Here is a 25644-nt window from a genome sequence, read left to right as displayed (position 1 = left end):
GTGGCGAGAAAAAGGCGACTCTGAATCTTTTACTGGCAGGAGGGGGCACAAGCGGCTGCTGAAGGCGCCTACTACATTCAGGGAGACTTTAGGGTTTCCAGATATCCGCCATGAACAATGAAAAGAAATTGTGAAATTAGAAAGCTCGTCCCTCGAACCGGAAGAGCCAAAGGACTTCCGGGGTCACGTGGTGCACAAGTGCCAAAGGGCCAAGATGAAATAAAAGCGCGGGCTCCCTTCTGCGCCTTTAAAATACGACGTGGTGAAGCTGGAAAGCTGCCTTAAGGAGGCTCCCTCTCCGTTTCTTTCACGTCTGCTCTCCCTGCTGTTAGCGTGATCGCCGTATTCTCCGCGGTGGTTACGGTGATCGATTTGGCCGGGTTAGCCGACTTCCGCCCGCGTCCAAGATGGCGATTAAGCGGCCTTCATAACCTTTACGGGGCTGGGCAGTGTTGACGCGGGAGCTGGCAGGGGGTGGAGCGGTTAGTAAACAGCAAATGCGGGAACTGCTGGGCCGGAGTCAGCCATGGACTGGAAAGAAATTCTTCGCCGGCGGATAGCGACGCCCAACAACGGTCCAAACAGTGAGTTTGGGAGGGGCCGCCCGCAGAGAGAGCCAGGCCCTAAACCGCGGGAGGTGGGGGGAGGATGGATGGGGAGGAGGAGCAGCACCTGGGAGCCGTGCCTTTCGCTTCGGTAAAACCTCTCCTGACAAAAGAGGCTGACTGGGATGTGGTTTAGGGATCCAGAAAGTTTTGACCCACACTTCCCTGGGAAGGGATTTGTGGGAATGAAAAGCTACCTTAGCCACGCACTTGCATGGTCCTGACCTAGACTTGTGAGGGATAATTGAGAGTCCTGGCGCCATCAACCCTTTGATCCTACCAGAACCTACCATTACCCCTACCGCCTTTTTATTGTCACACTTTTCACTTCCCTCCTTATCCATTTTAGACTTAATAATCCATTTTTCCTTATCTCTTTCCCTCTACTTCACGTTTGTTAATCAACCTGGTTAAAACTATCTTTACTATTTCACAACTGCATCCAGGACAGCTGAAAGTGGTTAGAGAAAAACGGAACCTTGGTGAATTTCCTCACTTTTAATTCATGTCCACTAACCTAAAGTAGGTGTTTCAGTCATTCATTTACACTTCTTCCGCGTTTCCCTAGACATTCACTCTCCTACACTCTAAAGCAGTTCCTTCTCATCTCCCAAACCTCCAGTCCTCCAGTATGTCCTATCTACTCCTTACCTTTAGCTGATGAACTAGTATATATATTTGAGAAAGTAGAAGCAATCAAAGAAGAATCTCACCTGTTCCCATTTACCATTTCTGTCAGCGCCCCCCACTCCCCACCCCCTATAGGCGACCGTGCACTCTGCCTTCACTGTTAAAATGGTGAACTGGCCAACAGTCCCTGTACTCCAACGCTAGATCGCGTTTCTTTCTTTTATTCACTGACTTCACTCTGGCCTTATCCTCTCCTTTATGCACCATCAGATTTTCTTTCTCTACTGGTTCATTTTCATCAGCTCTGACAAACAGGCTGTAATATCCCCCATCATTTAAAAAAAAAAATCATTTGATCTCGCATCCCCCTCCAGTTTTTGCTACATTTCTCTGCACCCCTTATAGGAAAACTTCTAAGAAAATTGACCTGTACTTGTGCTTTCTCCTCCCCTTCACTCCTAAACCCACTCCATCGCATGTCTGTTATCTGGATAACCTAGGCTATAGCAGTAAACAGAAATCCTTGTCCTTGTAGAACTTACAATTTAGTGTTGGCAGAGATGATAAAATAGTAAGTAAATCATATAGGTTGTACTTCTGTTGAAGGCTATTTCTTTCATCAGTGTGCTAGATCCCATTTTTGCCTCCTCAAGGGTGTACTCCTACAGTCATCCTCTCTCTCCTGCATCATGAGATTTTCTTTCTCATTCACTCCCATCAGCATATGAACATGGTGGTATTTCTCCCACCTTAGAGAAACTTTCTTAACTTCCACCTGTAGCTATGCCTCGTTATAGCAACACTTGTTAAAAGAGTTGTTGGTTGAATCTGTCCTTGTCTCTGATTCCTGCTTGTCATGATTGTCAGTGATCTCCACATTGTTCCAGTGCTCAGTTGTCCTTATTTTACTTGACCAGCCAGCAGCCCCTGCCAGGAACATAGTAGTTCACTCACTCCTCCTACACATACTTTCTTCTCTTGGTTTCTGGGAGACACACTCTCTTAGTTTTCCTACTACCTCACCAGTCATCCCTTCTCAGTCTTTGCTTTTTCTTCCTCTTCTTCCCAAGAAGTTAACATTTGAGGGCCCAAGGCTGAGGCCTTGGCCAGCGTCTATTCTCTGTCTACACTCACCTTCTTACGATTTTAAATGATGTCTATTTTCTAATGTCTCCTAAATGTATACCTCTAGCCTGGACCTCATCCCAAATTCCAGGTTCATATATCTATCAATAATTGTCTACCTGACATGGCCACTTGGATCTAATAGATATGTTAATCTTGTCTGAAATTGAACTCCCACTCTCCTTCCTAACTTGCTCACTCATAGTTTTCCCCATCTTAGTTGCCAGCAATCGCGTCTACTCAGGTCAAAAGCTTTGGAGACATCTTTGACTGCTCTCTTTCTCCAATACCCACATCCAGTGTGTCAGCAAATCCTGGGACTAAAAAGAAAATATATCCAGAATAAATTTACTCCTAACCACCTCCATTGCAGCCACCCTGGCCCACGCCACCGCCATCTGTCACCTGGATTACTGCATTAGCCTCTTAATTCCTTCTGGTGGCTCTCTCCCTCATCAGAATGAAAGCCAAGGTCTTTCCAAAGGCCTAGTGGCCTGCCCCCCCCCCCATTATCTGGTGTCCCTCATCTCCTGCTATTCCCTCTGGCTCATTCTGCTGTAACTGCACTGGACGCCTCCCTCTTCCCTGCACACACCAGGGACATTCCCATTTTCGTGCGTTGGCACTGGCTGTTTCTTCTTCCTGGAATGCAGTTCCCCCTGGATATCTGGATAGGCAGCTTCCTCACCTTCAATTTTTTTTTTTTTTTTTTTTTTGGTCAATTTTATCTCAGTGAGAGAGTCAGTATCCCTGACACTGTTGAAAGCTGCATGTGTGTATGCACTCATCCACTCACACATATACTTGTGTATCCCTAGAATAGTTGAATGATGTAATGAAAGTTACTCTTGGGATTTGGGCTCAGGTGATTAGATGATAGTGGTACCACTTACTGAGATGGAAATATGGAATTAGAAGAAGAGTAGTAAGGTGAGGGATAGAGAAAGTTATTCTAGGTATGTTGGAGCATGAGAATGAAAATATTTTGTTTTGAATGCGTGAGTTTAGTGTTCAAGAGCAGTGTCTGGGTTAGTGACATAGGTTTGGGGCTTAGAGGTTAAACTATGAAAGTTGAAATGATAGAGGAAGAGGATTAAGAAAAAAGAAGAGGGGACTTCCCTGGTGGCGCAGTGGTTAAGAATCTGCCTGCCAATGCGGGGGACACGGGTTCGATCCCTGGTCCGGGAAGATCCCACATGCCGCGGAGCAACTAAGCCCGTGCTCCACAACTACTGAGCCTGCGCTCTAGAGCCCGCGAGCCACAACTACTGAGCCCACGTGCCACAACTACTGAAGCCCGCGCGCCTAGAGCCCATACTCCGCAACAAGAGAAGCCACCACAATGAGAAGCCCGCGCACCACAACGAAGAGTAGCCCCCGCTCGCCGCAACTGGAGAAAGCCCGCGTGCAGCAACGAAGACCCAACACGGCCAAAAATAATAATAATAAATAAAATTAAAAAGTGGATATATGTATATATATAACTGATTCACATTGCTATACAGCAGAAACTAACACAACATTGTAAATCAACTCTACTCCAACAAAAATTGGAATAAATAAAGACAGACAAGTAGATCAGTTAAATAAAAAAAGAAAAAGAAAAAAGAAGAAATAGCCAGAAAATAGGAGAATCAACAGAGTGTGGTCTCATAAAAGCCACAAAAAGTTTAGACTCATTGACAGTATCAAATTTAACAGAGAAATCAAGGACAGGTGTGTCCATTAAACTAAACAATTAGGTCACATGTTGCCCTGGCAGTCTCCATAGAGTGGCAGGATTGCATAAAGAGATAGTGAGAGGTAAGAAAGTAGAGATCGCCAACACAGGCCTTTCATTTGAGAAAGTGGATGAGGAAGAAGGAATTATGTGTGGCAACAGGTAGAAAGGAAGGAGTTTTGGGGAGGAGATGGGAGAATGAGGGGTTAGCCTTGGGTGAGAGAAGAGCTACATCTTCCCCTGAAACTGGCAGGCAGAAAGTAAGATGCAGATTTGATACCTTCCTGTCCTCCCACTCAGATGTTTGTGGGTATCCATGCCCAGTAGACTCAGTTGTTGGTGAACTGGGTGGGATTCTCATCTGTTGAGGGTGAACACAGGGGGCTTGAGGAATGTAGTGAAAGTCTGGAGCAGTCAGTCACCAAGAGGACATCAAGCGCAAATAAAATATGTATTGGTGGTTTGGGGAGGCTGAGTTATTAGTAACCGTGAAATAAATTTGTGGGACCAAATATTTGCAAAATTTGGCAGTTTTCTCCAGCACCGTTGAGCATTAGTAAACAGATTATAAAATTGGTCCAAGGTTAAAAATCAACAAGGCAGATATGGCAGAAATGCAGGCAGGAGTTTCGGGAACAACTACACGCATGTTGAGAAGGAAGTGAGACCAGGAAGAGGAAAAGCTTTTGAGAAAACAGATCACAGAATTGAAGATCTCAATGAGGCTGAGGTGCAGTGAGGTTTTGGTAACCATAAGCTTGTTTTCTATGTCTGAGTTTATGTTTTGTAAATAAGTTCATTTGTATCTTTTTTTTTAATATTCCACATATAAGTGATATGATATTTGTCTGTCTGACTTCACTTAGTTTGATAATCTCTAGGTCCATCCATATTGCTGCAAATGGCATTATTTCATTCTTATGATGGATTAATATTCCATTGTATATATATACCACATTTTCTTTATCAATTCATCTGTCGATGGACGTCTAGGTTGCTTCCATGTCTTGGCTATTGTTAATAGTGCTCCAATAGTGAACATTGGGGTGCATGTATCTTTTCAAATTATAGTTTTCTCCATATATATGCCCAGGAGTGGGATTATAGGCTCATATGGTAACTCTATTTTTAGTCTTTTAAGGAACCTCAATACTGTTCTCCATAGTGGCTGTATCAATTTAAGTTCCCACCAACAGTGCAAGAGGGTTCCCTTTTCTCCACACCCTCTCCAGCATTTATTATTTGTAGGCTTTTTGATGATGGCTGTTCTGACTGGAGTGAGGTGATACCTCATTGTAGTTTTGATTTGTATTTCTCTAATAATTAGCAATATTGAGCATCTTTTCATGTGCCTGTTGGCCATCTGTATGTCTTCTTTGGAGAAATGTCTATTTAGATCTTCTGCTCATTTTTTGATTGGAATGTTTGGTTTTGTTGGGTTTTTTGGGGGGTTTTTTTTGGTATTGAGTTGTATGAACTGTTTGTGTATTTTGGAAGTTAATCCCTTGTTAGTCTCATTCTTTGCAAATATATTCTCCCATTGTGTAGGTTGTCTTTTCGTTTTGTTTATGGTTTCCTTTGCTGTACAAAAGCTTTTAAGTTTAATTAGGTCCCTTTTGTTTTTATTTCCATTACTCTAGGAGATGAATCCAAAAAGATATTGCTGCGATTTATGTCAGAGTGTTCTATGTTTTCTTCTAGTAGTTTTATAGTATGTGGTCTTACATTTAGGTCTTTAATCCATTTTGAGTTTATTTTTGAATATGATGTTGGAGAATGTTCTAATTTCATTCTTTTACATGTAGCTGTCCAGGTTTCCCAGCACCACTCATGGAAGAGACTGTCTTTTCTCCATTGTATATTCTTGCTTCCTTTGTCATAGATTTATTGACCATAGGTGCATGGGTTTATTTCTGGGCTTTCTATCCTGTTCCATTGATCTGTATGTCTGTTTTTGTGCCAGTGCAGTGAGGTTTTGAATAACAACCAGAGGAGAGAAAATTTTTGAGAGTATATTAGAGTTTAAGATTTCAGAACAGGAGCAGGTAAGATCTGTGGTCTTGCTGAGTGAACAGAGTACAGTAGAGGTGAAAGCCTTCAGAGTTGAGGGGGCACCTTCACCCACATAAATGTTTATTCTTCCTTAATGATTGCAGGTGAAGAAAGCTGTGCACCAGTCTCATGGTTCATGATGGAAGAATGGCTAAATGAGATGGCCATCTGCCAGCAGCAAGCGGGTTGGGTAATAGCACCCTGAGGTGTGAGCTTCAGATGGAAGGCATCTGCTGTAGGTAGAGGAACAGTGACTATGACACTGAAACTCCATGAGGTCAAGGGCTGTGCCTATTTTCTCGCTGCTCTAACCCCAATGTCTAGTGCAGTGCTCTGTTTGGAGTAGGTGCTCAGTGAGAACTTTTGATTGAATGAATTAGAACATGTCAGGTCTATAAGAGAGGCAATGACTTGAGAAAGAGACAAGTATAGTGATAAAAATAAGTGGAGGGAGCATCTGAGAACTGGTTGAAGATGTAGAGGAGGCTGTTTCAGTTGAAGATAGTGATTCTTGGTATTTCAAGAAAGTTAATATAGATGCTTAGTGTCTAAGTACAATTGTGAAGGCCTTTTTTGTACTGTAATTACACCGTAGTGTATAGATGTCTTGAAAAAAACATTGTTTGATTTTAAAAGTGCTTTCCCCTCCTTAACGTGTTTTGTTACCAGAAAAAAAAAGTGAACAAGAATTAAAAGATGAAGAAATGGATTTATTTACCAAGTATTACTCAGAATGGAAAGGAGGTAGAAAAAACACAAATGAATTCTATAAGACCATTCCCCGGTTTTATTATAGGGTAAGTGGTATCTAAGCAAATGTCTTGCAGAGTTTGTAAATGAAATGTAATTTTTCAATTGGGATTAAAAATCTTATATTTTATAAATAAACAAATTGATTATATTTTAAATTTCGTATATTTATTGTTTCATTCTAGTTGACCTTATTATTTTTGACCTGATTAAATCTTGGTTTTTCATATAAGTAGGTATAAGAACACAGAGTTGTTATTTGCCACTTTTTTTGAACTGTAGGTTTTTTCCTTCCTCCTAATTTTTATTATGGATGTTAGTAGTAGGTATTCTTTTGGATTATGTTGCCAGGCTTTCTATAAGACTTAGATTTACTTGGCTAATCACAATTTTTAACTTTGTCTTTTACTCATAAGGTGTAAAATGTTTTGCTCAAGGCTAAACTGAAAAATAGATTGAGAGTGGAAAACTTTAAGAGTTATACTTAATTATGTGTTTCCTTGTGCCAAAATGGTAAAGAAGGCTTTGAGGAGGGTTATAGATAAAACAGTAAGACTTTAAGAAAGATATTTACAGCTGAAATTGAAGGCTACTGAAAAGAATAAGTCCTATTTGGTATTATGGGAAATGTAACTACTATAGAAAAGTTAACTTTGGAATTTTAGCTGAATATCTCTTAAACCTGTTACCTCCTAAACTCAATTAATTACAACATTATTTGCAAAGAAAGTAAATATTTTGTTTTGCTTGCATCAAGGAGTGAGGTAGACTATCCAGATAATTTTAACTTATTTCTTCAAGTACAAACTTTTTTGTACTTGTGTACATGTGAACCATTTTATTGGAAACTTTTTTGTAGTACTATATGTCTCCCAGCCTTTTAAGAATTATATGACTGGGCTTCCCTGGTGGCGCAGTGGTTGGGAGTCTGCCTGCTAATGCAGGGGACACGGGTTCGAGCCCTGGTCTGGGAGGATCCCACATGCCGCGGAGCGACTGGGCCCGTGAGCCACAATTACTGAGCCTGCGTGTCTGGAGCCTGTGCTCCGCGGCGGGAGAGGCCGCGATAGTGAGAGGCCCGCGCACCATGATGAAGAGTGGCCCCCGCTTGCCACAGCTAGAGGAAGCCCTCACACAGAAACGAAGACCCAACACAGCCAAAAAAAATAAATAAATAAATAAAATTCAGAACAGATAATTAAAAAAAAAAAAAAAGAATTATATGACTAATCCACGTTTGTCATGGAAAAGAGAAAAAACAGGTAAAGTTGATATTTTCCCATAATAACATTGCCCAGAGATGTAAATAAACATTTTTACATGAATCCTTCTACATTTTTCTATATATGTGTGTGTGTGTTTAACAAAAATGGGGTCACATCATACATACTGCTGTTGCTTTTTTGCATTTCACACTTTCTTAATCAGAGGCAGTTAGACAACTGAGAATTTTTTATAGTCTGGGGGAGTGGGAAGGGGACTGCCATTTATTGAGTGTCTACGTACTTCAGAGCATTTTATATTCATTATTTCATGTAATCAGGATTGTGAAAGTGTATCTTACTAACCCAGGAACAGCCCTCAGATGCTGACATTACTCCATTCCCAGGACTCAACTTTCCTGTATTTCTAGGACCAACCGTCCCCTTGTGTTTTTTGAGGGAATCCCCTTTTCTCCCATTTCCGTCTCTTCTCTGACCTCTTCCAGATCCCAGATGGTTTCTGGTCTGCAGATGTGGATTTGTGGGATGTTCGTTCCCTTGTTTCTTCTTCCTCTACTTTCACTCCACTGCTTTAGAGAAACCACCTGTCATCTTTGGTCACCACTTCTCTCCTTGGCTGGTTAGCTGGTTGACTAGCCACTGGAGCACAATCCCAGTCTCAGCCCCAGCCTCACCTCCTAATGCATATTCCTTCTCCATCCCTTTTGATAGGAGGGATGGCATCTTAGTTCTTAGAAATAAAAAGTGAAAACCATAGCCCCCAATTTGGACTGTGGGTTACTTAGCTACATTTAATGGGGCAAAGTTACAGAAAAGTAAGAAGAAATCCTCAAAGCGAATTGTTTAAAGTTGTTAGAATGAGTCATTTTAAAGCCCCGCTTAAGGAAATCACCACAGGAGGACGAACCTCTGCTTTGGAGGCCAACTAGTAGACATTGGCTTAATTATCTCTAAGAAGTAAGATGACCCAGTCTCAGAAAGCATATTTGGCTAAAACTGTTGCTCTTCAGCCAATCCTAATTCAGTTCTATATTAGTCTAAGGTTACAATGGGAACAGTGCTCTACAAATATAAAATGAAACTTGAGCTACATTGAGAAAATAGAAAAAGTGGTGGTCATAAAGTAAAATAAGAGCATGACATTCTGATACATTTAGTTTGGGGATGGTTACCCTACGTTGAACATCTGTCATAGTACTTTACTCTTAGCAGTCACTAGGAAATAGCATTAAAGTCTACTTAATTGGGAGAGGTACCTAACTACCCAGTAATGGAAATGAGATGGAGAAGAGAAAATACACTAAATCCCTGATGTCAGAAGACCTGGATTCAAATATTGTTACTTTAGTTGCACAACTTTGGGCAAGTCATTAACATTAGGTGTGAAATTGAGGGGACAGAGGAGTACAGGGAACCAAACCAAACAACTCATAAGAAATTAAAACAGACTTGGACTCTGAAGATTTAAATCTTTAGTCTGGGACTGGCTAACTGCATGTGTGTTCTTGATAAAGTCATCCATCTCTTGATTTCCTCACCTCTAAATTGAGTACGATGAAATGCATCTCACAGGGCTAGTAGGATTAAATTAGGACATGTGTATTGATGCCTGATATATTGTGGGCACATACTAAATGTTGTGTTTAGTTTTTAAGTAAACCTGTACGGATCTAAATAAAGAAACTTGGGCTAGACGGTTAGCCTTTTCCAGGCAGAACTGGCCTCACTGATCACTGAATTCTCTGTGGATCTCTTTTTATTAAATGAACTTTTAAAATAAATGATGATCTGAAATTAAGCAAGATTGAGATACAAAAAGTAATTTTGAGACAGTAGCATATGTAGTTTTTTATGAGGCCAAATACATTTTACATAACCCAATAGTCTAGAATTTAAGTGTAGAAATTAACTCTACAGTGTATTTTTAGCTGCCAGCTGAAGATGAAGTCTTACTACAGAAATTAAGAGAAGAATCCAGAGCCGTCTTTCTGCAAAGGAAAAGCAGGGAACTGTTAGATAATGAAGAATTACAGGTAAGAATGGAATAAAAGTTTGCTTTGGAGGTTCGCCATTTCTTATTTGTACTACATGTGTCATGTGGGATCTCAGGGTGCCTAAATGGAGCCAGTAGTGCAGAGTGACTGAAAGCACGGGCTCTGTTGCGATGGTTCCCACCAGAATCAGCTGCAAAGCTTGTGTGTCCCAAGGATAGTGTTGTATTGTTTTTTAAAGTCCATAGGTGATTTTAATGTGCGGCCAAAGTTGAGAACCACTACTGTAGGGAGTAATATTAAGAAGACTATCATCTCCTATTATCCTTTTGATTACTCATAACATGATAAAAATAGCTAGCGTTGGACTTCCCTGGTCCAGTAGTTAAGATTCCACGCTTGCAATGCTGGGGGCGTGGGTTCGATCCCTGGGCAGGGAAGTTCCGCATGCCATGTGGCACGGCAAAAAAAAAAAAAAAATAGCTAGCATTTATTGAGTGTTTACTAAGTTCTGAAATTTTCATATACAGTTCCTCTTTAATCTGTGTAACTATATGATGTAGACACTGTTATCCTTACTTTACAGATGAGAACTGAAACAGAAACTTTAAGTCTACTGTCCAAGATCACAGAGCAGGGCTGGGATTTAAACCCTTGCATTTTGACCCTACAGTAGTCTATCACTTTAATGGAAATAACACATTTAACTACGTTTTTAAATTTTGTTCAGTTGATTATAACATCTTAATTTCTGCAATTCTCTTAAGAACTTATGGTTTTTGCTGGACAAGCACCAGACACCACCCATGATTGGAGAGGAAGCAATGATTAATTATGAAAATTTTTTAAAGGTTGGTGAAAAAGCTGGACCAAAGTGCAAGTAAGAATAATATAATTAACAAAGGAGTATGTTATGTTAAGCATTTTAAATGCCTCAAGTAAATGTTAATGAAAATTTAAGTCAATAATATGATAATTTGAGTCAGCTTTTCATTAAACTAATAAAGTTTAATAAAATTATTTACAGTCAAGAAAATTACATTGGTATAAAGTTATTAAAAGAAATAATATAGCTTATTTACAGCATTATAGGTCCTCATTCTTAATAGAATTAAAGATGTATGGCTTAATATTTTAAGTTTTGAACTATAGTTCTCACTTTGATTTTTTTCCCACCACTTTGATTTTTAATTGTTTGAATTTATGCTGTTGTCTGCTAAATCATACAGAAGTCATTTTTATATTATATTGGCAGATGATTTAATCTTTATTTCCATTCCTTAGGCAATTTTTCGCAGCGAAAGTCTTTGCTAAACTCCTTCATACAGATTCTTATGGAAGAATTTCCATCATGCAGTTCTTTAATTATGTCATGAGAAAAGGTGATTTCATTTTCATTGTACTTGAACTCCTTCTATCTGGGAATCAAGTAGGTTTCCAGTCAGTGCTTTTATAGTATCCCTTCCATGTCAAACAACTCTTAGTAAATTTGAAAAACAGAATTCTTGTCTTTTGACCAAGATTTGTTTTCCTATTATTATGATTCTCTCTTGGAACTTACTAGAGCTTCTACCATACATTTGGGTTCTACCATACATTTGGGTTCATTATTATAAAAAACAAACAAAACAAAAGCCTCACGTATCTTGAAGATACTAGCTAACTAGATATATCAAAAGCTGAACCAAGAGTTTTAATGGATGGTTATTTGAAATACTTTAATTCACTGGTAATTTTATTTCGCCAATATATTACAGATTGAGTTGCCTGAGAGGTTAGTTTCAGACTCACAACTGTAGCATCATCTCAAGGAGTATTTATTAAACAAGTTGGAATTGTTATGATTCCTATAAGTTCCATAATGACCTGTCAAGTCCTGTGTGTACCATCTTTAATATTTGGTTGTGGTAATTAACCTCAGTAGAATAAAAGCTGCTTCATTAAAGGCATAATATCAGAACTCCTGTTTTGGTGGAACACCAGTATTCTCAAGGGCATCAACTTTATCGTCACTTTAGGCATGGTAGAATTGTTGATATCTGCAGTTAATTCTATGGTATATTTATTTTGTTTCAAACAATTTTTGGATTAATGAGATAAGTAATACATGTGAGAAAAATATGTTTATAGAGTCATTAAATTAGCTTGTCTCTCTAATCTATCTCCTTTTATGCATATATATATACTAAAGGATAGATCTTAATAATTATATTTCATTTTCTTGTTTATTGTCAGTTTGGCTTCATCAAACAAGAATAGGCCTCAGTTTATATGATGTTGCTGGACAAGGGTATCTTCGGGAATCTGTAAGTATTAACCTACTTTAATAAATGCTAGACACCAGAATGCTCTAGACACCAAAATGCTAAACAGTAGTTATCACTGGGTGTTGAGATTACAGATAATTCTTATTTTGTTTCTCTGCTTTGTTTGTTTTTACAAATAATATGTGTTACTAAAGAACTTTTTAAGTGTATATTGGTCACAAAAATTCCTTTCTAAATTCTTTTTCTCCAACCTTTAAAGAAAAAAAAGCCTTTTAAAGGAGAAGAAAAGAATGTAATGTTTTAACTGGATTAAAAATCATTGAAGAAGCAGTGAAAAACTTTTGGTTATTCATGAGTGTTATCAGTGTATGACTGTTTTAAAATGTAAGGGGCAGTAGTTTTTCCTTTTTTAGGAAATATAAGAAAAATAATGTGACTGTAGTCCCACCTGCAGGTTTGGGTTGTAAGGTCAGTTACCAAGAGGCTATTTATTTCCCATTAGGCACTAATGTAGTTATCAACAGGTTATCAACAGAGAATTATGTTATAGCCTCATGATCCAAATCACTATTCTTCTTGTAAGTGTGGGTATCTCAATTATATGGGGACTTCCCTGGTGGTCCAGTGGTTAAGACTCCGAGCTTCCAAGGCAGGGGGCCCAGGTTCGATCCCTGGTCAGGGAACTAAGATCCCACATGCTGCGCAGCGTGGCAAGCAAGCAAGCAAATAAATAAATAAGTAAATCAGTCAATCAATCTATCTATCTTTTCAGCTCAGGCTTTTTTTCCCAAATATATACAAAGGGGGAAGGGAGTTATGCATAAATATGAACCAGGTTAATTAATCACTTAAATAAATATTCAGATATAAAACTTAAAAGAGATGTAAATTCCCTGTTATAGTTTATGTTTCCTGTTATAATTTGTTGCACTCTGTTTTATCCAGATTTCTATAGATAGAATCTGTTAGCTCATACTGGATATTTACACTTAAAAACCTTTCTAGGGCCACACTATAATTTTTGTCCTTTAAGGTTCAGATCAGCTTGACAGTAAAAGGTTCTTGCTTCTATCCATCTGTCTCTAGCAAGGAAGATGTATTAAACACTGGTTGATACTTACTCAGGTCAGATATTGGAGTACTTCTATAGCTCTGAGAATTCTTGTCAGCCATTAGTTGGTTTACAAAACAAACTTTTCTTGCCTCTTCCCATGAATGGAAACAAAAATTGAAAGAGGAATGGGAGGAGGAGAGAGAAAAGCAACAGAATATCTCTGTAGTTGTGTTTAAAAGGGAGTAATGTTCCCTTCTCTCAATGAAAGAAAACATTTCTCTCAAAGAAAAGAAATAACTCTCCTAACCTTGGCACTTTGCCTTTTGAAACCAGATTTTGTGTCTTCCTTATTTAAAAGACAGTAATTTCCAGAGCCAACATCTGTAATTTGAGTAGTATAGGCAAACTCTCATTCACTTACTAAATCTTATTAAATAAGCAATTACCAAACACTTATTTGTGCCAGGTACATTGCTAAGCCTTACTCTTATGGTGCTTTTTTCCTAGCAGAGTGAGGAGGCAGACACTAAATTATCAGCAACATGATTTCAAAAAGTGACAAGTTCTAAGGAGAAAATAGGGTACTAGGAAAGTGTATGACTGGGGTTGGGGAACTATTTTAGATAAGATGGAAGAGGTGCCTCTGAGATAGTGATTGAGTTTTAGCCATGAAGGATGAGAAAGAAGCCAGCCTTATGAAAACGTAATACAGAGAGAACAGCAAGTTCAGTGTCCCCAAGGCACAGTTAAACCTGACCTGTTCTAGGAGCAGAAGGAAGCCAGTGTGGCTGGAGCATATGAGAGAGGGTTAGAGTGACAGGAGGTGAAGTTGGAGAAGTAGGCAGGGCCACATATTGGGTTGTTAGACCATGATAAAGAGTTTGGATTTTATATTGAGACTAATGGGGAGCCATCAGAATTTTTAAGCTGAATCTGTCAGGATATGGTTTACATTTTATTTTATTTATTTATTTTTTGGCCATGTGGCTTGTGGGATCTCAGTTCCCCGACCAGGGATTGAACCCTGGCCACGGCAGTGAAATTCCGGGCTCCTGACCACTAGACCACCAGTGAACTCCCTGGTTTACATTTTAAAAAATCACTGGATGTGTGGAGAATGAATTCTAAGGAGCCTAGAGTCAAAGAAGGAATAATTAGGAAATTACTGTGGTTGTCCAGGTGAGAGATGATAGTGGCCCAGACCAGGGTGATGTCTGTAGAAGCCAGTAATAGATTAATTCAGTATATATTTTGGACACACACACCCCAACAATGACAAAAATTTGTTGCTAGATTAGATTTTGGGGGTAAGGGGTGGGGGCCTTGGTGAAGAAAAGGTAGGAACCAAGTTTAACTTTTTTACTTTGAATAAATGGTGGAATAGGGGAAAATGGGTGAGGACCAGGGTTGGGGATAATTAGAGTCCAATTTTGGACACACCATGTTTGAGATGCCATCTGTTCTACAACTTAAATTATAAAGTGTCTCAAATGAACTAGAAACATTATACTTTACGATGGATAAAGCAAAAGTAATGAAATTATTAAAATAAATATAAGAAACCATGAGAGGCTTTTAAATATATAATCTTGGAATAGGGAAAGCCTTTCTAAGTATGACAAAGCTCAGAAGTCTAAAAAGCAATGAGTTCAGCTAAATTTTTAAAAATCTGAGAGCAAAGACCATCATAAACAAAGTTAAAAGAAAACAACAAGCCAAGAAAAATATCTGAAACTCAGTCACAAATGAATTTATTTCATCATTCATATAGTTTTAATACTGAATAATTTTTAGGACTGAAATTATATTCCAGTATCTCATGAAGAAACAAGATCAGACATTTAACCCTTTAAAGTTTTATTTTGTTTTGTTCTTTCAGGATTTAGAAAACTACATATTGGAACTTATCCCTACTTTGCCACAATTAGATGGGCTGGAAAAATCTTTTTACTCCTTTTATGTTTGTACAGCAGTTAGGAAGTTCTTCTTCTTTTTAGACCCTCTAAGAACAGGTAAAAGAAAATCTTATCTAACTTAGATATTATGAGATTATCATTACTTCTAAATCTCAATAACTAGAGAAAAGTCTTTAAAATGTTATTTATTTTCCTAACATGTTATTGCCATTAATATATAAATCTTTTGATATGTAGATCTTTTGATTTACTTGTGCCAACCATAATCAGCTGTGTGACAGTGGGAATATCACCTAACCTTTTACAATGTTTTCATCTCTAAAATAAAGTATATTCTTTCCAGTTCTAAGAAGCCAGGTATTCTGATATAATTTGCTATCCCTGATAGGTAATATACTGGAGCATTATTCTTTTTGATCAAAAATATGAATTGGGAGATAGGAGGACCATTTAGCCATGATGTGTTTTTCTCATTTTCAAGTTAACTATCCTATATGAGGATCAGATTTGTAAATTTTGCCTCATTAACAGTACATTTATCAACTATTCTAACCTGCTAGGCTTAAATACATGTGTCTGGGACAGAGGCCCAAATCAAAGCCCCTGATACTCCTTCTGTCCTTGAAAATGCAGCTGTGAGTCCATCACAGAACGGGGTAGCTGTCAGTTTTTTTTAAACGCCTCCATTATAGGCACACACACATCTTTTTCCTTGGAAATTTACGCAATAATAATAGCCAACAGTTTTGACTGTTTATTATGTACTAAGTACTGTGCTCAGCATTTTACATAGATTCTTTCATTTTCTTCTCATAACTCCATTAGGAAGGTATTATTACCCACATTTTATGTGTGAAGCAACTAAGACTTAGAAGGATTGCATGTCTAGAAGTGGCATTTAAATCCCATCTCTCTACTCTTAACCACGCTTCTATATTGCTTTCTATTCCAAAACCTGCAAAGGAAAACTGAAACAGTCTCTTTATTGGACTACTGACAGTATCATATCCATTACCACAAAAAAATTAACACAACTTTTTTTGGAATCTGGTATCAATGTAATTTTGGAATTTCTCGATTGGATGTATATAGTTGGGGGTATATAGGTAGACATACCTATATGAGATTTTATTAAATATTCCCTGCAGATTTCCCTTTTCACAGAAATGCATAGTAAGGACTTTGGAGCATGAGAGCTAGGAAAGTTTAAAATATCAGTTGTGCGACTGCTTTTCTAAAATAATACCTTTATAAAATTGAGTTGCTGTTGTTTTTAAAATTAAGTAATTGTGTTTATGTTCTTTAAAGGGAAGATAAAAATTCAAGATATTTTAGCATGCAGCTTCCTAGATGATTTATTGGAGGTAAATATGTTTTTAAACTACTTAATTATATCACTTCACAGTTGCTATCTTCTAATTATGTCTCTATGCTCATATAGTTAAGGGATGAGGAACTGTCCAAGGAGAGTCAAGAAACAAATTGGTTTTCTGCTCCTTCTGCCCTACGGGTGTATGGTATGTTCCTATCATAATGCTATAATTTGAATTATCCGTTCCTCAGTTAATGTTTCATTAACTGGTGTTCAAAGGACAGTTTTATACATAGCCTAATTTACCTTAAAATCAAAGTATTCTAATTTCCTTAAGAGCTTATATTCTAGATTATTAAATTTTACTTGTTTAAATACCAGCGTTTTATAATTTTGTGACTCTTATTTAAGTTAGTACATTTCTAACACTTTAACATAAAGAATGTAGTTTGATTTTTTTATTGTTGACTCAGGAACATTATTATGAACATCACCTGTGATCTTGCATTGTGATAAAATGCTACTCTCAGGGTCCGCAGAGGGGTGTGTTTTAGGGCCTAGTTTACTTTTTTTCTTGAATTTCATTAGTCTGTTACATTGTCCTTTTGGGTGATCTTCTGACTCATTTTGGCAACCTTGACCTCTGCTTTCAAGGGCCAGCCTTTCAGTGCTTTATGTTGGTTGACCCCTACCTCCATCTAATTTAGAATCCTAGGAAAGTTATAAAAGGTTGCAAAAAAAAAAAAAAAGGTTGCAAACTGAAAACGAATAATGATGTAAGTGAAATAGCATAAAGGCATGACCTTTATGATGAGTTTTCTTTGACTGGTTCTGGCTTAACAGTTGTTCTGATAGAGATTGCAGGGATAGCAGATGTCTACCATGACTGTAACATAATTAGTTTAAAAATCAAAATATTAACCAATAAAAATAACTTTTTGTTAGTGTTTATTCTTTTGTCTTTTAGTTAGAATTTTATTTTGGTCCTAAGTGTCCTTTTATCATCTTTCTTCCCAAGGCCAGTATCTGAATCTTGATAAGGACCACAATGGCATGCTCAGTAAGGAAGAACTCTCCCGCTATGGAACGGCAACCATGACCAATGTCTTCTTAGACCGTGTTTTCCAGGAGTGTCTCACTTATGATGGAGAAATGGTAGTAGTTTCAATCTCTAAGTTTTAAAAATTTAGGCTCCCACAATTTCCAAAAGCCTTTTTTTTTAATTGAAATATAGTTGACTTACAATGTCATATTAGTTTCATGTATACAACATAGTGATTCACTGTCTTTATAGATTACATACCAAAGTTATTGTAAAATATTGACTATATTGCCTGTGCAGAGATTTCATTCTTTTTTATGGCTGAGTAGTATGCCATTGTACATGTATACCGTATCATCTTTATCCATTCATCTGTCGATGGACACTCAGGTTGCTTCCATATCTTGGCTAATGTAAATAATGCTGCTGTGAACATTGGGGTGCATGTATGTTTTCAAATTAGTGTTTCCATTTTCTTCAGATAAATATCCAGTAATGGAATTGCTGGATCATATAGTAGTTATATTTTTAATTTTTTGAGGAACCTCCATAATGTTTTCCATAGTGGCTGCACCAGTTTGCATTCCCACCAGCAGTGCATGAGGGTTCCCTTTTCTGCATATCCTTGCCAACACTTGTTAGTTACCTTTTTAATGGTAGCCATTCTGACAGGTATGAGGTAATATCTCATTGTGGTTTTGATTTGCATTTCCCTGATGATTAGTGATGTTGAGCATCTTTTCATCTGCCTGTTGGCCATCTGATGTCTTCTTCAGAAGAATGACTCTTCAGGTCCTCTGTCCACTTTCTTAATCACAAAAGCCTTTTTCTTGATATGATACAGCATTATTTTCATATCAGTGTATAACAGTATCTTAAGAAGTGTGAACTGATCAAATTATTTGAGATTCAGCGCCTTTGATCTTAAGGTAAATTTGCTGAAAAACATTACTTCCCTCATGGACGCAGGGCAAACAGAAAATTTTAATATTTTTGTTCATTTCATTGTCGGTGCACCTATTGTAGAGGAGTGTGGACTAGTAAAAAAAAAAAAATCTGAAAAACAGGCAAATCCTATTGACTATTTTCATATAGATGGTTCATTCATTAAATTACCAGGTCAGATATAGTACCACATATGCCATGATTTAAATCTAAGAATCAGGTTGTGTTACTCTAAGTGGCTACCTTAGTAGCCAAGATTTACTAACATGCACCTGTCATTTTATCACAACAATGCAAAATACTTGAGAAGAAAATTCTAAATAGCATTTTTAAATCACCATTCTTGCTATTAAAAATATGTGTTAAGGATCTGATAACTTTTCCAAACCAATGATGTTTAAGAAATGGTCATATTGTCAGAAGAGAATCAGGGTTTTAGGTTTTATCATTTAGCTTTAATAGCAGTTTTCTAAATAACACCATTGTTAGCCAACTGCAAAGGGAAAGGGGGAAAGGCGCAAAAACTCTGCTTCATGACTCCCACAGCTGCCTACGGTTAACAGTGAGGAGCTTGGAGTATGCTAATAACCTGGTGAATAAAGAAAATCAGAAGCTACAGTTAGGCATGGAGTTTAGACCATGATGAGTCTGCATCTCTAGCTCTTTATACTACAATTTATGCAGAAAAGAATTCTTAATCTTAGCCTAAGAAAATCCTTTCCAAGATTATAAACTTTTCCAAGTGAGAATCTCCCAAGTACTTTACTTTTTTTAAACATGCAAAAAAAGTAATCTCTGACTATCCCTTTTTCATAGAGAAAGCTTTCTGTTCTTTTCATGTCTTTTCAGCCTTCATTTGTACTCTCTTGCCCCCTTTTTGGATGAGAACAGTGTCAGATCACTGTAGAATATCTGGCACTCTTTTTTTTTTTTAATAAATTTATTTACTTTTGGCTATGCTGGGTCCTCGTTGCTGCATGCAGGCTTTCTCTGGTTGTGACGAGTGGGGGCTACTCTTTGTTGCGGTGCGCGGGCTTCTCGTTGTGATAGCTTCTCTTGTCGCGGAGCACGGGCTCTAGGCGCGTGGGCTTCAGCAGTTGTGGCTTGCGGGCTTAGTTGCTCCACAGCATGTGGGATCTTCCCAGACCAGGGCTCGAACCCGTGTCCCCTGCATTGGCAGGCAGATTCTTAACCACTGCGCCACCAGGGAAACCACTCTGGCACTCTTAAGATGACTTTTCAGAAATCATCTGAATTAAAATTTTAAAACTATTTCAGAATGACCACACCGAAATGAAAATACAAATTTAGTGGCAACAAGCAAAGGTTAGTCACTGTCCTGTCCATTTCAAAAGCCTAATGAATGAAAATTATGGTTTAACACAGCAAATCTCTCATAAGAAAATGAGCTGTGCCCCCTCAAACTGTCCTGTACAGATTAACTGCTATGTAGAATTCCTAGAAACCAACATTAAGTATACATTAAGTATGGATTTCTCGTTTCATATTTTTAAAAAATTTGCCATCTTTGATTACAAACATCTTCAAATCATCAGTCACTTGAAAAGTTAATTACAAATAAGGCCTCTAATGAATGTCATTTTCTTTTCTATAGGACTATAAGACCTACCTGGATTTTGTTCTTGCATTAGAAAACCGAAAAGAACCTGCAGCTCTGCAATATATTTTCAAATTGCTTGACATTGAGAACAAAGGATATCTGAATGTCTTTTCCCTTAATTATTTCTTTAGGGTAAGTCTCATTTGTGTAAATGTGTCTTTGTTATACAATTTGGTTTAAATTACCTACCCAATGACAATTTTATCTAACTTGGGATGTTTAAATTTAACAAAAGCATTTACCTAACAGATTTCAGAAGGAAATCAAGTCAGGTTTTAGTTTTGTTTTTTTCTATTTTTAAAAACATAAATGGGCTAAATCAGTACTGATTTGATTAGTCGTAGATAGTCAGTGGAGATACAAACATACCTGAGAAATTGTATGCTCTTGGTGATTAAAAACTAGTATGTAAAATCCTACAGAAACTTTAATTATACAGTACAGAAAAGGTAACTCCTTTCCACAGGAGTTTTGCACATCTGGTACCTGTAGATTCTTTTAATTGCTATGCTGTAAAAAATATAAATTTAAAAATTGGCTAGAATTGTGGGCTGCATTTCAGTGTGAAACAGATTTGCTGAAATACTTATTCTGTGCCGTAGGTGGTCTCAGAGAATAGCATGATGAGCTCTGAAGTGGAATTTGATTGTATTTTACCTGATAAGCATTCAGCTGCAGCAGGTGTAAACGTAGGAATGTCTTCCCTTTTAAGATAAATCTGAACACACCATTGTAAAGCAATTATACTCCAATAAAGATGTTAAAAAAAGAAAAATAAAAGATAAATCATTCCTCAGTTTGAATGGTGACTTTTCTGCTTGATGGAAAGGTTTTGTACAGTAGTGTTCCATTCCATTGCCACATTTCTATAGCTGGTTTTCAGAAGACCATCTGATTTTTATATGGTTAAGATGGATAGTAAGAAGAAATTTTTTTTAAACAATAAAAATGACATTTTCACATCTTTGTCATAAGAAGTTTTCCCCCAGAGGCTTTTTCTTTTCCACTTAAAAAATTTTTGATACTTTAAAAATAACTTTATCTGATTTCTGAGTTTCAGCGTATATATTTCATAATTTCATGTTAAATTCCCTGAAAGGCTTTCTATTATGATTTTCTAGGTAGTAATGACTGCAGATTATTATAAGGATAAATTACAATCCCAGTATTAGGATGCATTTTTAAAAACTTGAATGCTACGTGGGCTTATATCAGTGGCTCATCTGAGAATATAATATCACCCATCATAGGGATGCCCCCCACTTTAGGCAGACCTATTAAATGAAAATTCAGTTTTAGGAAAACAAAGTAAATATATCTTTTGGAAGCTAAATACTCAATCCCTTTTCATAAAGATTTTTTATAGTATCCTCTACTCTTTGAATATTAAATTTTATTTATTAAATACATTGAAAATATTTCATACCTTTATTTTATCAAAGTTTATTTAGGCTTGATTGTATGGGCCAAGGTAAAAAGTTACTGGTGCTGAGCCCTGCGGTCCTGGACTGTTCTTAGAGCCTTTGTACATCAGTATCCCAGTGATAAAAGCTGGGCCCAGATGGTGCAGTGTAGATCATTCCATCCAGGTCTCCTGCTCTGGTAGCTTCGAGTGTACTCAGATTCTCATCTGCTGCAAAGAGATGCCCTGTGCACATTCTGGTATCAGTGGCACTACAGGGTAGGCACTTGGAACATATTGATTATTTTCCAAGAATTTTAAGCTTCACATTTTCCAGTGACTGACTCCCACCTAAAACATTTGTTAGTTCAACTGGATCACAGTAGTTTCTCAGTCAGTATTTTTTTGTTAAAGTTCATAGAAGAGTTTGAGGGAGGTTTACCTCCATTTTTTCTGTCAAATAGAAGAGAAAGTGTAGGGTGGGAGGGGAGGTGGTGTATTGGGTGCCTTAAAGAATTGTGAAGGTATGAACAGCGTTCCTGGAAAATGGGAGAAGCAGGTTATAACAGAATTGCTAGGCCTGTTAAAAGCCCATTTGGGGTTGGAGACCATTCCTATGCAATAGTAATCTGTACTCTTGTATACTTTCTTTTTTTTTTTTATTTATTTATTTATTTATTTATTTATTTAATTTATGGCTGTGTTGGGTCTTCGTTTCTGTGCGAGGGCTTTCTCTAGTTGCGGCAAGTGGGGGCCAATCTTCATCGCGGTGCGCGGGCCTCTCATTATCGCGGCCTCTCTTGTTGCGGAGCACAGACTCCAGATGCGCAGGCTCAGTAATTGTGGCTCACGGGCCTAGTCGCTCCGCGGCATGTGGGATCTTCCCAGACCAGGGCTCGAACCCTTGTCCCCTGCATTGGCAGGCAGATTCTCAACCACTGCGCCACCAGGGAAGCCCTCTTGTATACTTTCTTTATGAAGTTCTCCATAGCTAAGGTGTAGGTCTAGAAAGGTTGATGGTTACACTGATCCAGCGTTTAGGTTTTGCTCAACAGATGTGAAGCAAGGTCAAGGAATTTGAGAATATTGGCAAGAGTGGTTAAAACGATGAGGCCTATGGTCTGATAGGATAGGAAATGGAACTGGAAAGGGACCATGGGACAGGACAGGAAATGTTGCATATTTTGTTTTTTATTTAAAGATTTATTTCTACTAAATACAGGCCATACAAGAACTAATGAAAATCCATGGACAGGATCCTGTTTCATTTCAAGACGTCAAGGTTACTTTTTTTCTTTAATTTACATAACACCACATAATCATTTACATTAAATGAGGTTTTTACCTGAAAGCAACTTATGAAATACTGAACCAAATCAAGTATTTGCTGTTATTTGTTCTGAATTAATATTTAAGTCATTAGAAACTGAGAACATACTTGGACTAATGATTTGTGCAGTATAAGATTTTAGCATTGTCAGTGTCATGTTCTCATTGGAAGCATTCATTCATTTTGATTGAAAACTAAGAGAATCAGTACAGCCTGTATCCTTTGGTAGTCTATTCCACTGTAAACTAAATTTGGGGGAGCTATTTAGGTTCAGGCACGTTTTTAGTCTGCTACTTCAAAGGGCTTGCTTGCTTTGGTATTTAAGGAGACATCAATCTTACAGTATGAAAACTACCACTATTTGAAATACATGCTGCTACTTAGCATTTTAGTAATCAGACTTTTACCAGCTATGAAACACTTTTGAGTATCCAGTATTGGTTCAGGTGAAGTAATGTAATAAAATAACCCATCCAGTTTTAACCAAGTATAATGAGATAAAGGGCTATTTTGGTTTAATATAAGTGAGACAAATTTGAAACTATGCAACTGGCAACTTAAGAATTAGTAATTTTAAACTGCCACCAACCTGGAAAGGGAAGTTTCACATACACACAAGATTAAAAGTTCATGCATTTCATTTACCTGAATTGTTCTAACCTTTAAAAATGCAATTTGCCTCTTTAAATGCTATTAAATACTTTGAGTGATTTTACTACAAACAGATTAGAAAACATGTACTAATTCCCCGTAAGTAATCTTATAGTACACTTCATAATATAGAAGAGGTTCTTCCATATAGTCCAGTCATTTTTAGCACAATTTAGTGTCACTGTGGATGACTAGTTCTTTAATACCGAGCTCCCCCCACCCATTCCAGGTCCAGAGTAAAAGGTTGACATCATTATTGGAAATGAAGCTTTGTCACTGTCTTGGCTCTAAAGCATTTAAGTTTTTACTCTGAGCCAAGTTTGCACTTAAATCAAGGCCTTGCTTTACCACCAGTTAGAAGACAACAGAAAAATATAAGTAGTTAGTTAACATATATTCAAAGAACACTGCATTAGTTTTGCTGCTAATTAGCTATGCAGCTTAAACTCTGAACTTCAGTTTCTCTGTAAGACACACACAGGCATACCTTGTTTCACTGCATTTCTTATAAATTGAAGGTTTGTGGCGACCCTAGTCAAGCAAGTCTATCGGTGCCATCTTCCAACAGCATTTGCTCACTTGGTGTCTGTGTCACATTTTGGTAATTCTCACAATATTCTATTATTATTATTATTACATTTGTTATATGATGATCTGTGATCTTTGGTGTTACTACTGCAAAAAGATTACAACTCGTTGAAGGCTCAGATGGTGGTTAGCATTTTTTTTAGCAATAAAGTATTTTTTAATTAAGGTATGTATATTTTATTAGACATAATGCTATTGCACACGTAACAGACTACAGTATAGTGTAAATATAACTTTTATATGCACTGGGAAACCAGAAATTTCACATGACTAGCTTTATTGCAATATTCACTTTATGGCGGTGGTCTGGAACTGAACTCAGAATATCTCCAAGGGTATGCCTGTACCTAAGGAATCTTCCAATAAAATTTTGTGCCTATAGAGAAGAGGTGGATTGCCTGTTAAATGAAAAAAAAAAACTGGAACAAAAAATTTTACATAAGCTCAAGTGCCAGCCCTGAATTTTAGATCACTGTATGATAGAAATTAAGTGAATCAGATATCAGATTTCATTGTATTTTTTTCCTCTCTTGCAGGATGAAATCTTTGACATGGTAAAACCAAAGGATCCTTTGAAAATCTCTCTTCAGGATTTAATCAACAGTAATCAAGGAGACACAGTCACCACCATTCTAATTGATCTGAATGGCTTCTGGACTTACGAGAATAGAGAAGCCCTTGTTGCAAATGATAATGAAAACTCTGCAGACCTTGATGATACATGATCTCTCAAAGACTAGACTGTATTCATTAAAATAAGCTTGAATGCCGCATGTAAAACCTTTGAAGCAGAATCCTTAGAAATGGTCTAAATAAAACACTTCATGTGTCTATAGAACACAGCAAATGTTCTGGTTATTGGAATTTTGGTTGTAGTGGTCTGGAAGAAATGGGACCAAATTAGGAGTCAGTAAATTCTGGTTTCACTTAGCTCAAATATGGCAAGTGTGATCTGGTGAAGGTAGGAGTCCACTTTAAATCTGTATAATCTTTAAAAATAAAGGAAGTTTTAATGGAATAGTTCTGACATTAGTCACTAAGAATTTGAATACTTGAAAGATGATAGTTTAAATTATATCATTTAACCTTGAATATTCTAAAGTATTATGTATATCAAAGATTATAGACTTCCCCATTCATCAGAGTAGGGCCATTTCATTTCTGGGAAGTATTTGGACATGATATTTATTTTAAGAGAATGTTTCAATAAAAAGTATTCAAGTTAGTATTTTACTTTAATTAAAATCATTGTTATAAAAAAAATTTGTCTACCTTTATTAACCATCACCAGGGTTACATTTTACAAAACTTAACTCCATTTTGTTAAGGATTTTTGTTAGAGAATTTGTTAACTAAGTGTAAAGATTCTCAATTATACTGTTTAATTTTTAAGAGATGAAAGAATAGAAGAGGGTAGAAT

General features: G+C 37.2%; 1 protein-coding gene across 3 annotated transcripts; it reads left to right on the top strand.

The window, feature by feature from the left end:
* Window positions 1-26: 26 nt before the first annotated feature.
* On the top strand, window positions 27-25487 carry PPP2R3C (protein phosphatase 2 regulatory subunit B''gamma). Of its 3 annotated transcripts, XM_057543353.1 has the most exons (14): window positions 41-584; window positions 6237-6338; window positions 6802-6929; window positions 10034-10138; window positions 10864-10976; window positions 11381-11478; window positions 12332-12402; window positions 15297-15429; window positions 16642-16697; window positions 16775-16850; window positions 17664-17800; window positions 20248-20385; window positions 22878-22937; window positions 24761-25487. In XM_057543353.1, the coding sequence occupies exons 3-14, from the start codon at window positions 6837-6839 to the stop codon at window positions 24947-24949; spliced, it is 1269 nt and encodes a 422-aa protein (XP_057399336.1). In that variant the 5' UTR covers window positions 41-584; window positions 6237-6338; window positions 6802-6836; the 3' UTR covers window positions 24950-25487. The 3 variants fall into 3 exon arrangements, with proteins under 3 accessions (XP_007198793.2, XP_057399336.1, XP_057399337.1); XM_007198731.3 differs by lacking the exon at window positions 6237-6338 and having other exon boundaries at window positions 27-584; XM_057543354.1 differs by lacking the exons at window positions 6237-6338; window positions 6802-6929.
* Window positions 25488-25644: the final 157 nt, after the last annotated feature.

The sequence above is a fragment of the Balaenoptera acutorostrata genome, chromosome 3 (genome assembly GCF_949987535.1).
Source record: "Balaenoptera acutorostrata chromosome 3, mBalAcu1.1, whole genome shotgun sequence".
NCBI classification, from domain to species: domain Eukaryota; kingdom Metazoa; phylum Chordata; class Mammalia; order Artiodactyla; family Balaenopteridae; genus Balaenoptera; species Balaenoptera acutorostrata.
The sequence above is the reverse complement of the archived record's forward strand: the minus strand, read 5'-3'. Positions and strand labels throughout refer to the sequence as shown.

Bases quoted from the DNA above. Each gene is read 5' to 3' on its own strand.
- PPP2R3C (XM_007198731.3), top strand. From the start codon at position 527: ATGGACTGGAAAGAAATTCTTCGCCGGCGGATAGCGACGCCCAACAAC. The intron at 585-6,801 runs GTGAGTTTGGGA...TTTTGTTACCAG, and splicing joins GCCCAACAACGGTCCAAACA to AAAAAAAAAGTGAACAAGAA. The intron at 12,403-15,296 runs GTAAGTATTAAC...TTGTTCTTTCAG, and splicing joins AAGGGTATCTTCGGGAATCT to GATTTAGAAAACTACATATT.